Raw genomic sequence first — 12374 nt, forward strand, 5'->3', positions numbered from 1 at the left:
CTAGAGTTAAGCACTGGACGATCAGCGCTGCATGAATACCTGTTTTTCTTGACACTGCATATGGCAAGAGCAATGTGATGTCCCAAGCGTTAGATTCCCTTTACAGAACTTACACAGGAGTAAAAAATAAAACAAAACAAATGAAGAAAAAAAAATAAACAACAAACACATATTCATACTACAGGATAATCCCGCCCATAATGCGTTGGGAGGCTTGCATGTTTTGCGTTGGACTTGATCCTCTGAAACAAAGAACTGAAAGGACATCAGATCGGAAAGATGTCCGGAGCAATGGGAACAAATGAGCTTTTATTCTAAAGCAGGTTGTGACTCTCTTTTCCAGTTGTGGCAGCCAACGACCTGAAGTGGCAGACATCTGGCATGTTCCGTCCCTTCGTCGAAATCACCATGATTGGACCCCATCAAAGTGACAAGAAGAGGAAGTTCACAACAAAGTCAAAGAGCAACAACTGGGCTCCCAAATACAATGAAACTTTTCACTTGTAAGTGTGAAAAATAGCCTGAGGATCTGATCTGGCAAGTTTAGATGCAGAGGACGGTTAGTTTTTTCCAGTGTCCACAAACAATCTGCTCAGGACCCAAAGGAGCACTTGAACCAGCAGCTTGGCCCAGTGTTTGGTGTCTTGGCAGGAAAAGCTAGATGATGGGAGTTTTTGCTGTGGGTGGGATGTGATATTTGTTCTTTACAAGCAGTCTTTTGGCCACTTTCAGAAAAGCGTTGTGCGCTGTCAGCATATTTGACCATGCTACATTATTTTAATGAGCTTTGTATCTGTTGTTGATAGAGTTGAGGCTAAAAGTTCATTATGCATTTTTTTTTTTTTTTTTCCTCTATGTGTGTTTTTTATCCCAACTTGACTTGTGGGACATGCTCTGTGAACTTGTACATCTTTGTTTCCAAGGTTACAGCCCTTGGATCTGGTAGCAGTTGCAGCCTTTCTCAATGCTGACTATTGATCTCTTCTTATTTGGTTTTCATTATTACAAAGAAATCTTCCTTCTTGAAAGGCTCAACAAAAGGAGCTACAAACTAGTCTTCGCCCAGCTGTACAGTAAAAATGAGTAAGTCTAGGAGGCCCTGCTTGAGCAGGGGAATTGGAGCAGCTGATCTCCAGAGGTCCCCTCCACCCTCAACCACTCTGTGAGTCTCAGAATAAGAGAAGAGGTGACCAGCAAAAAGACTGTAAATTTCTCAGGGGAGAGGGACCGGCCACATAATTTTCGTTTGATGTGGGAAAAGGCAGGCTTTCTCCAAATGAAGAGATCTTTGTGCCTTTTTTTCTTTGTCTTTTAGCTTTAGAAACATCAAAAAGGTTGGGAATGTATTTCTATTAGCTGTTGCTTTAATGGAAGGTTTTGAATCTTTAACAAAGACTTCATCTAATTAAAATATTAATTACTGAAATGAAGCAATACTTAGCAGAAGCAGAACTGTTTAAAGTTGTCAGAGTTGAAAATCTATTAGCATGGCTTTAATGTTCTCTGCTCTGTTCATTTCACAGTTTAACACACACACGCATGCAAAGGCAAGTTGGAAAGGGTCATTTCTTTTCTCTCTTTAAATAGCCAGGTTGTCTTTATCAACTGCGAAACAACGAAAATATGCATATACCATATGTTTTACTTCTCTGTCTGGAGTTTTGTAGAACTCATCTAGCACTCTGCTCAGCTGCTGACTTCTTGTTTGTTTGTTTTAAAGGTATTGATATATTCTGAGAAGCTATAAGTAAACGCATGTATGTTTTTCAGCATACTGGGGAATGAAGATGGCCCTGACGCTTACGAGCTCCAAGTCTGTGTGAAGGACTACTGCTTTGCTCGAGAGGATCGAGTATTGGGGATAGCAGTGATGCAGCTCAGAGATATAGTGGACAAAGGAAGCTGTGCTTGCTGGTGCCCTCTTGGGCGCAGGATTCACATGGATGAGACTGGACTTACAGTCCTGAGGATCCTCTCTCAAAGAACCAATGATGAGGTTGCCAGGGAATTTGTGAAGTTGAAATCTGAGTCCCGTTCCACAGAGGAAGGCACCTGAGCTCAGCTGTGTAATGTTCCCTTTTCTCTTCTGCCTTGTGCCAATATGTGCAAGTGTTCAACAATTCTCTTTTACTAATTACAAAAGGTTTTTTCATGTTGTCTTTGTCAGCTCTGATAGCGCACGTGTGCTGTACAGGAAACAATCCATCAATCTGATGTGAATTATTTATTTTTTAGTAGCTGGGTAAAACACCATAGAGAATGAGACAATCTCTTCTTATTTAAGATGCAAATTCTGCTTTGTGTATATAAATTATTTTATATTGCAGGCTGGGTATGCTGGGTTTTGTTGATATGCAGCACTGTGATTTTATCCTCTGAAGCTGGCAGATGTTAAAAAGGCTCTACATAATCACACTATGAAACAAACCAACTGTATGGAAATTGGGAGAAGAAGAACGATTTGGGGTCTTGGCAAAGCATTAAATTTATGCACTGTGGAGCTGCCAAAGAATGTTCTTGCACAGATATTACACCAGTGTCTCAATGTGACACCTCGGTGTCTGCTTAAAACAGCAGCAGCAAATTTCTCTGAAGATGTACCCCAAATAAATTTATGACCATGGATGTGCTGCTGTGAGCATGGGCATCACTGAACAAGTGCAGAGAGGTTTAAGGTCTTAGAGCAAAAAGCTGCTAAGACAACACATGAGGAGCAGACTGTAGCTGCCCTGCCATTGGATCTAAATGGTGTGTCTCGGAGAATATAAATCCCTGTGTGCTGCTGGGGATCCTGCATCACCATGGGGGTGCTGTAAGCTGCTGAACTCCATAAGTCATACTTTGACTACTGTGACCGACGTGGTAAGGAAGGGAACAACATTAGAGCCATGACAAATAATATGGCTGCTGTATTTTTCCACTTCAATATTCTTTCGTTAGTTGTGTGTGTTTTGTTGTTGTTTTTTTTTTAGTAATTTAATACTTGCAATTTTCCTGTAGCATTTTGTTACCTTAAGTAGCTGAGACCATTCCTCACTATGAAACCAGACATGATGGCTTGTGTGGGAGAGAACAATACATTCTCCCTCTGCAAGCACTCACTCCTGAGTGCTGGTGAAGGGGCAGCAAGTCAATTTGGTTCTGATCTTGAAGCTGCTGTTGGCCATGCCGCGGCTGATCCATGCTGATTGTCATTAATCTGTGATTTAATGATACCATTGAAAATATTTTTGCACTATCTTGAAGAAGCATCCTGGTTTTGTTTTCTTGAAAAATGAAACACTGTTCTGATTGCAGGGATGTCAGAATTTCTGACTGAAATTTCATAAAAAGGAAGGTTCGGAGTAGTGATTGTAACTGAAGTATGTTTTTTTATTATTTTTTTCTCTCTGATGGGGATTTTTGCTATTTCCAGCTGCCCTTGTACTCTGCAAAGTGTAGCTGGAATGAGCCAGTCCTTGCCCATAAAGTACTGTAAACTGTCAATAAATTAAGGACTGCGTATTGAATGACTTTTTTTGTATTTTATTTTCTATTTTCTCTGACACTTGTACAGCTGTATGATATGACTACTGTATTTCATGGGCCTGCTTCATAGAGTTCAGAGACTGCACATCTGCTTTGTTCTTGTCCATGGTGTATTTATAATAATGCTCTTCAAAACTTCACGCTATTTGTCATGATTTTGAATCGCTGTACGTGCCATTGTTACAAGAACTGTTAGTACAGTCTTTAATAAACTCTTTTAGCAGCATTTGGAGTTGTCTATTGAAGTGTAACTGTAATTGGATTTGCTAAATCATGTAGGTTAGAATCGCTACTGCATCTTTGCAAATTACTCTCATTTAGTATGTAGTTTTTTCTTCAGTACTGTAGATGCCCAGCATGGGGTATGAGCTAGACAATTCCCTCTTTCTCCATGGTGGAGTGCCTCTGTCTTTGACATCTTTTCCTCAAGTTCGTGGCTTCTGATAGAGCACTGAGAAATCGCAGGAAAGCATAGAGAATAACTTATTTCCTTTTGTTTTCCTTTCTTGCCTTTAAGTCAAGTTTCCTTTGTACTCAGGTAGCCTCCTGACGGTGCTAAATGGAAAGACTCAGGCAGGCAGTACAGTACTTTACAGATAACACGTGAAGAAAAAATAATGTATACCGAACTTGATTCGTAGCTTTCAGCCTGATATGAGCATTAATACTGTGTAGATGATGTTGATGAGATGAAAGAATAAACCTTCTTGTTGTCAAGTAAATTACTCCCTCTCATTTTTTGGGGATGCTGCCAGTTTCAAGCAGACAAGCTCAAATAACTCTGAGATTGATATTTCATGATGATGCAGGCCTGAATTTTTGTGTTCTGAGATCTTCTCCTTGGGTAGCATGCTTAGCAATGTGACTACATGTAACTCAGCTACCTAATGGTCCAGCATGTAGCTGCACTTCTGTTTCTAGCTTGGTCATGGGGGGAAGTCACTGAGTTTGATGGTACAGCACGTGACATGCTGTTTAAAGCACAACTTCAAAGCCCTACTTCAATACAGTTAGATGGACACAAATTTCCAGCTCATTGGTATGTTCACCAATCACTGCTTCAGGGAGCGCTGCAGTGGAGAGGAATCAATAAAGAGCTATTCAAAGGAAAAGCACTGTCTGTATCCAGGGGGGAGAGGCCTGGGCAGGGCAAAAGGTTTGGCTACTTTTAATAGAGCTGGGAATCCAAGGCTCCTGAATATATAGCTTATCCACCAGTCTGGCACTTGTCCTGCAAACCAAGTTTGTGAACTTCCTAATCGCAGAATCAGTTTCCGTAAGTGTTGCTTTTGTAACACGTTTGTCTGAAACTGCCCATTTGGGATTGTTTCCTGGGTCTACATTCATTCTTGACACTTTCAGATTGTCTTTCCTGCCTGAAAAACCATGCAGACTTGAGCTGCAACCACAGGCTTTTCTCTTGTACTTGTGGCAATAACAGGGTGTTGTGCACGTGGCTCTCTTCACTCCGTCTGAACACTCCCCAAAATGACAGTTGGATGACACTGTGTGTGTGTGTAAAAAAAACCCTACACATAATAAATATGTTAAATGGATATGTTTTATATAAATATATAGGACTATTATATTTACATAATGTTTATGTAACATTATGTAAATGTTTATATTAATTAAACAGTATGTTTAAATAATAATAATAATAATAATAATAATAATAATAATAATAATAATAATAATAATAATAATAATAATAATAATAATAATAATAATAATAATAATAATAAAAACCCTGATGTACCTGGGATGGAAACATCGTGACAAAGATGACAAGCACCGGTAGTGGTAACTTGCCACAGATTGCAGCAGGAGTCTGTGGAGTGTCGCAACACTAACTTCAAAAGGCACAGGAAAGGGGTGAGAGATGAGCTGGATGCTGAAGGCACATGGGGGAATTCTGCTGCTGGTCTGACTGTGCTTACCCTCAGGCTTTTTGCTGAATCTGTGGGAACTGCAGTTTGATTTCAGACCAAGAGTCCATCTCACGCAAATTGTGCCTCCAAGAGTGGTTACAAGCAGTTACAAGGCCAGGGAAGAGTAAGAACAGGGTAAACCAACAATGCACTTTAAGGTGCTGGCAGTGTTTAGCTTGGGATGTTTCTGAGTCCGTGACTTCTCTTTAGTAAGTCCTAAGCTTTTCCTGTTCCCATCTTTTAAGTCCTGAAAAGGAGTTCCATGGATTTACAAGTTGCTTTGTGAAGACCTAATGGCTCCAACTAATTTAATCTGACGCCCGCTATTCTTTTGTCTAAAAAGATGCTTCAGTGTTGGTCCTACCCACCCATACTGGGGCTACCATACTGTAAGTGTGTCACACCCCACCCCATAGTCATTGCTGTTCGGAGGCTGCAGTGTCCCAGTTTATTCAGCCATCCCAAACCTCTGATAATCCTTCTTTGAATCTTTTTCCATTAACATGGGCCATTTCTGAGCTGTGAGGATCAGGAACACGAGGACCAGAGCAGCATCCAGCATTCAAGATGCAGACCAGGTGCTCCAGAAGGAAGCCTCCTGAAGGTAGCAGTTTGTTCCTAATCTTAGGTGCTATAAACTCAGTAGTCCAAAAAAGCCTCCAGGCTGCCAGCAGAGGATTTTGGCAGGCTCTGGGAGGAGCAGGGAGCAGACAAACAGCCAGACACCCCAGATGACAGGGACACATTTCGTAGGAACCTGAATGGAAAGCTCAAGAGGTGGCTGCAATTTGGTAAGTCAGAGCTAGAACAAACCTGAGAGAAAGGAGCCACCCTGCAGAGTTTCAGCGGATGGCAGAGAACTATTAAAAATCTTTTTATTCCCAGCCATTATTTGAAAAGATGAGATCATTTTCCATGAATAGAAGGAAAGCACGCCTGGCTTTTGGATTAACAGACTTTTTGATCTTCAGGAAACTGCCTTGTAAAGCTGTGACCAACTCAGGACTGTGACACACCGTCGTAAAAATAGTGGGAGGTGTAACACAGAAGGACTCAAAGGGGTTGGTGCATGCCTGTGACACATGATGGGGATAGAATGGCCTTACAGGAAAGGACATTGTGTTTCGGGGTGAGTGATGTGAGAGTGGAGACCTAAGGGCAGAGGTGGGGAAGGCATTTTATCAGTCTTCCTGGAAGAGATTTGCAAGTTGATGGATGAAGGCAAGGAGGTGGGAGGCGAGGGGGAGGCTCTGGGGAGAGACTAGGACGTACCAAGTATACTGTGGGCATTTCAGGGACAGCATTCAATTTTCCAGTTTCTGGGTAGCAGCAAGGAGGGAAGAGGCAACGTAGTGGCACTGGAGGAAGTCCAGACTGGTTCCATACAAGTAAAACCTGTGAACATGTTCAATGCAGCTAATGAGGCTGGTGGTAGTCCCTAGTACTTGGCTGAACATACACTGGGGGCCTGAGCCCTCCCTGGTGCTTGTGGCATAACCCCACAACATCCTTTTCCAAACCAGGAATGGGGTTAGCAGAGATGACAAAGTTTCTGCTCATAAGAAGTGCTCTGCATTTTGCAGTCATCTGTGCATAGATGCATCTGCTCTGATATGCAGCCTTTCTAAGCATCACTTTTTTCCCTAACTTTAAAACAACTCATTATGCCTCCCTGACTTTATGGGCTTCTCACATTGCTCAGCCTGTTTCCTTTATGTCACCTATGAATTCATTCACCAACTCCAGCTTCTCTGCAGGCAGGTCCCAAGACATTTCAGAGTCAATGAAGCCAGCCCACAGAAATGCACACCTTTGGCAGGTTAGCGCTAGGAAATCATTTATCAGAGAAAAGGTCAAGTCAGACCAGCATGTTCTACTTTTGTCAAACCCACGTTGCCTTTTTTCTCTTTTCCCATCTTGCCTTTTTTTTTATTCTTTCCTTCAAGACTTTTCCTAAAGCACTGCACATTTGTTCAGATCAGCTTGAGAAGCTGGAATTCACTGGGGCTGTTTCCCCATTAAGAAGCATTATACATTTTGTGTGTTATCCTCCCACGCAGAACCTCCACCTTCACTGATGAAGTGACCCTGGCGGCTGTCAGACCTCCAGTTCCATATTTCGGTGTTCTCAGAAGATTCTCCTGGAAATGATGCATCCCGAGGAACTGGAGGTGCTTAAGCCCGTTTGAGTTTTGGCTACCATAACGCAGTGTTTTCTATTTCCTAGCTCTGTCTCAGGCAGTTTCTTTCGGATGGGCAGTCCCTCCGAGGCGAAGTTCTTCTTTTGTGGGATTTTTTCTCATCTGACTGTTCTTGACCTTGCCCTTCCTGAAAAAGAGCATGTGACAGAAGGGGCTACAGGGTTCACTTGCAGCCTGTTCCTCAGCCAACCAAGACCATGGAACAGGCCTTTAGGCTCAGAAGAGGAACAGGAACATCCACACTGCTCCCCCTCGGACCGGAACAACGCAGGAATCCTCCACCAACCCCAAAATCTCAAGGAACCATGATGAAGCTACAAGACAGAGCCACAACACCACAACCACTTTAGCAAGTTCCTCACTCCTAAACGCGTCCAAGTCAGATACAAACAGTGCCTAATCCCAGGCCGTGGTGTCAGGCTGACCTGGGGAAGTCCATGCCATCCATCCTGCCTGTCACCGAGCAAAGGCAAGGTCGTGAGACTCTGGAGATGGTTCCTCAGCACCCTTCGTGCATTGCAGAACACACTGAACGAAAAGGAAAAAACAGAGCACTTTTGCATCCGGAAGGAAGAGTGATTGTTTCTGGCAGCCTACGGATGACAAGCAGAAGTCTGGAAGCACAGCATTATTTGTTTTAGTACAAAACAACACAATGTGATAATTAATGTAAACATATTGACATTTCGAGGACTACCAGATAAGATTCAGAATGCTCAGAGATCAAAGATTTTATCTGGAGATGCTCATCTCACCCCCAAGCACTTGGGGTGATAGCAGCCCCAGCCTGCAGTGCTCATTGCAACCTGTCAAAGACTTCTTCCAGCCCGGTAATGATTTCCCTTTGAGACCACAGCTCCAGCTTCAATTTTGGCTATGAAAAAGTACATAGCACCTCTTCCTTCCTCTGTTATCTTAATCGCTGTGCCTCAAAGAACCATTATATTATCTCTGCTCCCTTGGCAAGGTTAGCTTGGGTGGAATTTAACCAGTTGTTACTGATCTCTAATCGATTTTAAATACCTGTGTAGTGTTGTGTTTTGTTTTTTTCCTTTTTTTTTTTTTTTTCCCAGAAATTAAAACCCTTATTTTTCCCTGCATTTATGGTTTAAATAACTAGTCTGTGGGCTTATAGTGCTTCTGTGAGTTGCTCTTTTTAGCGTTTTCACTGCTTATTGGAAGCAAACCCAGAATAACACCTCCTTTTATCATCATCGTGATTTTGTGGTGACAAAAATCTGTCAGCTGTCGCATCTGGTAATGTAATTATTAATAGCAGCTGTTCACCAATCGCTGAGCTGCTGGTCTTCTGTAATGACAACTGTCAGCCAAAAAGATTGCCATCTATTGGCTCTAATTCAGATAAGTGAGAATATCAACCCTGTGCACCAACCTAAGGGGACGTACATTTGAATAAATTTTTTAAACAAAGCAGCAGTCGCAGTGCCCACTGTGCATCCTTCTTTTTCCTGAGATACTCTTCCCTAAGACCCATTTTGTTATCCTGTGGTGTTCATCAAGCCTACCACAGTAAGCCTTTCCTGTCTGCGTCTTCAGAAGCAGAAATTTATTTGCTAAGATTTACGTCCCTCCTCGTCACAGCTAGAGACTCGCAGAGGCGTATCACAGTGCAAGAGGTGATGAAGTCGGAAAGCTGCCTTTAATTTAAGTTGCTGCTAAACATGGTCAGTTTATCCTGCTCTCAAGCACGGCAGTTTGTCAGGCTGCAGAGCCTTATTTGGAATTATTTTTATGTGCCTGCCTGGAGTCAAGCCTAGGTCAGGTCATCTGTTTCATCAGAGGAGGAAGTTTCAGAGGATGACCATCATGGATGCAATAAACACACACAATGGTGACCGAGGTTTTTTCAAGGCTTGGCAGCAACAGCAGCATATTCCCTGGTGGCGTGGGGGGGGGGGGAGCAAGTTTGAAGAAAGAAACTGTTTCAGGAACATTAGGTTTTAAAACCTTTTTTTAAACCTAAACCAATTTTAAACTTTTTTTTTTTTTACCTAAAAAAACCTTTTATTTAAAAAAAAAAAAAAAACAAAAAAACAAAAAAACAAAAAAAAAAAAAAAAAAAAAAAAACACATTTTTTTTAGCCCCTTTTCACCCCCTTTGGAAGAAGCAAAACGTTCATCTGCAGAAGCCTGAGACCACAGTCGGTGCTACATGTTAAACTACTGTACAGCAGCTGTAAAAGCTACTCTATGTGCTTCCTCCAAACTACTTTTTTTTTTTTTTTCTTTTTCTTTTTTTCTGTCTCTTTTTAAGCTGACCATAACACTGCATGAGCAATCCCTGTGTGTTTTTCTGCAGGGGGAGCTTGTAGTTCAATGTAGAAACTGGAATGAGGAAAAACAGCTGGAGAACGTCTGGTTCATTTAGCTGGAGGCCAGATTAACAAAACCCTTGCCATTACTCCCTGAATGAACTAAGTACAAAGGCTTCAGTCACCTGGTTACTGCTGCATCCTATGAAATTAATTTTCCAAAAATGACAAGTTTAGTAGGAAAAGAAAGTACAAGCTCTGTTGGGGGAAATTTTGATTTACAGATCTGTAGGACATTGACTTCAACAGTTGTTTTTTTGTTTCTTTTTCTTTTCTTCTCTGGGAGCAGTCCTGAAAAATTAGGAATATAAGAAATCTTTCACACCCCCAGGATGATGTAGCAAACCTTTTCCACTCATAAGCTTGGGTGTTAAACCCCATTTCAATGTTTCTGTGATGTCATGTCAGCAGAAACACCGATTTCCATGCTCGTAAGCCATGCTTCCCAAAAGTCTCCTGATAATTGTCATTATGGCACTCAGTGACCATCCCTTCCTCTTAGTCCATTCCCAGCCTTTCCACAATAAAAAAGACACCTCAATAGGCAACAAACCACCCTTAAATTCTTTAGATGCAGTGATGCCAGCAAATGCCCTTTTTAACTAAAAATAACATCAAAAAAGATGAAGGCTGAGGAACCTTGGGTGGGAAGAATCTTGTTTCTTCTCTGTCCTTGAAAAGTCATTTACTGTTTTTCTCTTGCATTTCGTAACTTACCACTGCTTGTCTGGACAGTCAAGGTGAGCTGTGCCTCTGTCCATGTTGAATCGCCTGTCTGGGGCCATGCCCAAACCAGCGTAGCTCTCATCTGTTCTGTAAAAAAAACACCATTCTCCCAATACGGTGAGCTTCGGTATACTAAGTGTTAATGCTATAGCCAATTTTGTACACACTGTAGGTTTCATCTGAGTCATACAATTTGGTTTCAAAAGATTGACAGAAAAACATGAATCAGCGGAAAGCATCACGAGCGTCTGTTTAAAAAGCAATCCTCTCAAGCAATGAAACGCCATCTACTTCAGTGGCAGAGAAGTCCTTTGTCTCTCTCTTACTTTGCAACCCCACCATCTGCCCTGCTCGCTACAGACTGTTATGGATTTTCCTGTAATGACTGCAATATGCTTAACATCCATAGCATTAGAGCCAGGGAAGAGCCAGGAGGTTGGTCATTTGGTTTCACCTACTGCATTGCACGGGCCATCTAATCACCCAGTAAACTTTGTTCTGGGTTCAACAGCTTTGGAGAGGTCTTTTGCCTCCCCCAAAGAAATATGCCTTTTCTTTCTGGTACAATGCTAAGAAATGGAGATCAACCCTTATTTTTTTGCTCTATTGGTTAAAAGTCTGGATGTTTTCATCTTCCTGATGTCAGCTTGGTGGGTTTGAGGTTTCCAGCCCCTGGTTCTTACGTAAATGCAGACTAATGACAGGAGGTCCAGTGGTCACAGCAAAAGAAGTTGAGAGATTTGACGGGGTTGTCTAGCTCTAGGTTTACCAGAAAAATATTAGTTGCTGCAATGAACCCACATGGACCCAGACAGTCATCCTGGAATTGGGTCCAAAACCAAAGAAGGAAACAATGCCAAATTCACAAACTGTCACCAATTCCCGTGCTTCCTTGTTTCAGGAGTCTTCTGGAAGGACCTCTCCATCCCACTGAACAGCTGCTTAAAGATAAGCTAAACCAGAATGTATCTGTCTCCTTCCCCCACCTTTCCTGTGAAACACCAGAGATGGATTAACAATAGTTCACCCTCCATGGGCTGTGGGTAGCACAAAGTCTCCCTTTTAAATGTCTGTTCGCTACAGCTTTCTCAAACACACAAGGTTATTCTTTTTCCTGAAACAGCCTTGCCTGTTGGAGTCTCAATCAATCCTGTTACCTGTTTGATGTAAGTAATGGGCCAGCCCTCTGAGGACAGAGATGTTTTAATCTCTTAAAGATTTGGGACCTTAACACATTCTCCTTTATACCCAGCTAGTTCCTCATATCATCTAATTGGAGTATAGCTTTGTAGAATATGGATCCTATAAATATATTTCCCCCTACTAAAAATAGTACCCCTGAATCTTCAGGGATTTCTTTCCCTATTACTGACGTAGTAAATAATGAAGAAAATGCATTATCTAGTTCTAGGACAACAGCAAAAAAAAGTTCACCTCTGCAGCAGAAACAATGCTGGAGGACTTGTGTAGCATTTTTGGTGAACTTGCTTAGCCAGAATACAGGGTCTGCTTCTGCAGCCCCCTCATGCTTTTCATGGGAGTGAAGCAACTCCGTAATGGACTGTTTTTGCAGAACTGAATGTTGTAAAATTCTGACATAAAGTATTTAGTGAGGACAAAATTTTCTTGTCAAACAGCGTGGGAGCAATCCTCCT

At 41.9% G+C, this 12374-nt stretch overlaps 1 protein-coding gene across 6 annotated transcripts in view; it reads left to right on the forward strand.

Moving 5' to 3' along the window:
• UNC13B (unc-13 homolog B) overlaps positions 1-4250 on the forward strand; it is a 211783-nt gene extending 207533 nt beyond the window's left edge. For all 6 annotated transcript variants that reach the window (XM_068666536.1, XM_068666537.1, XM_068666538.1 and 3 more), the window contains 2 exons: positions 344-503; positions 1771-4250. In XM_068666536.1, coding sequence (XP_068522637.1) covers positions 344-503; positions 1771-2056 — 446 coding nt within the window. In that variant the 3' untranslated portion in view covers positions 2057-4250. The remainder of the gene's footprint in view (positions 1-343; positions 504-1770) is intronic.
• Positions 4251-12374: the final 8124 nt, after the last annotated feature.

This window comes from Anas acuta, chromosome Z, assembly GCF_963932015.1.
Source record: "Anas acuta chromosome Z, bAnaAcu1.1, whole genome shotgun sequence".
NCBI classification, from domain to species: domain Eukaryota; kingdom Metazoa; phylum Chordata; class Aves; order Anseriformes; family Anatidae; genus Anas; species Anas acuta.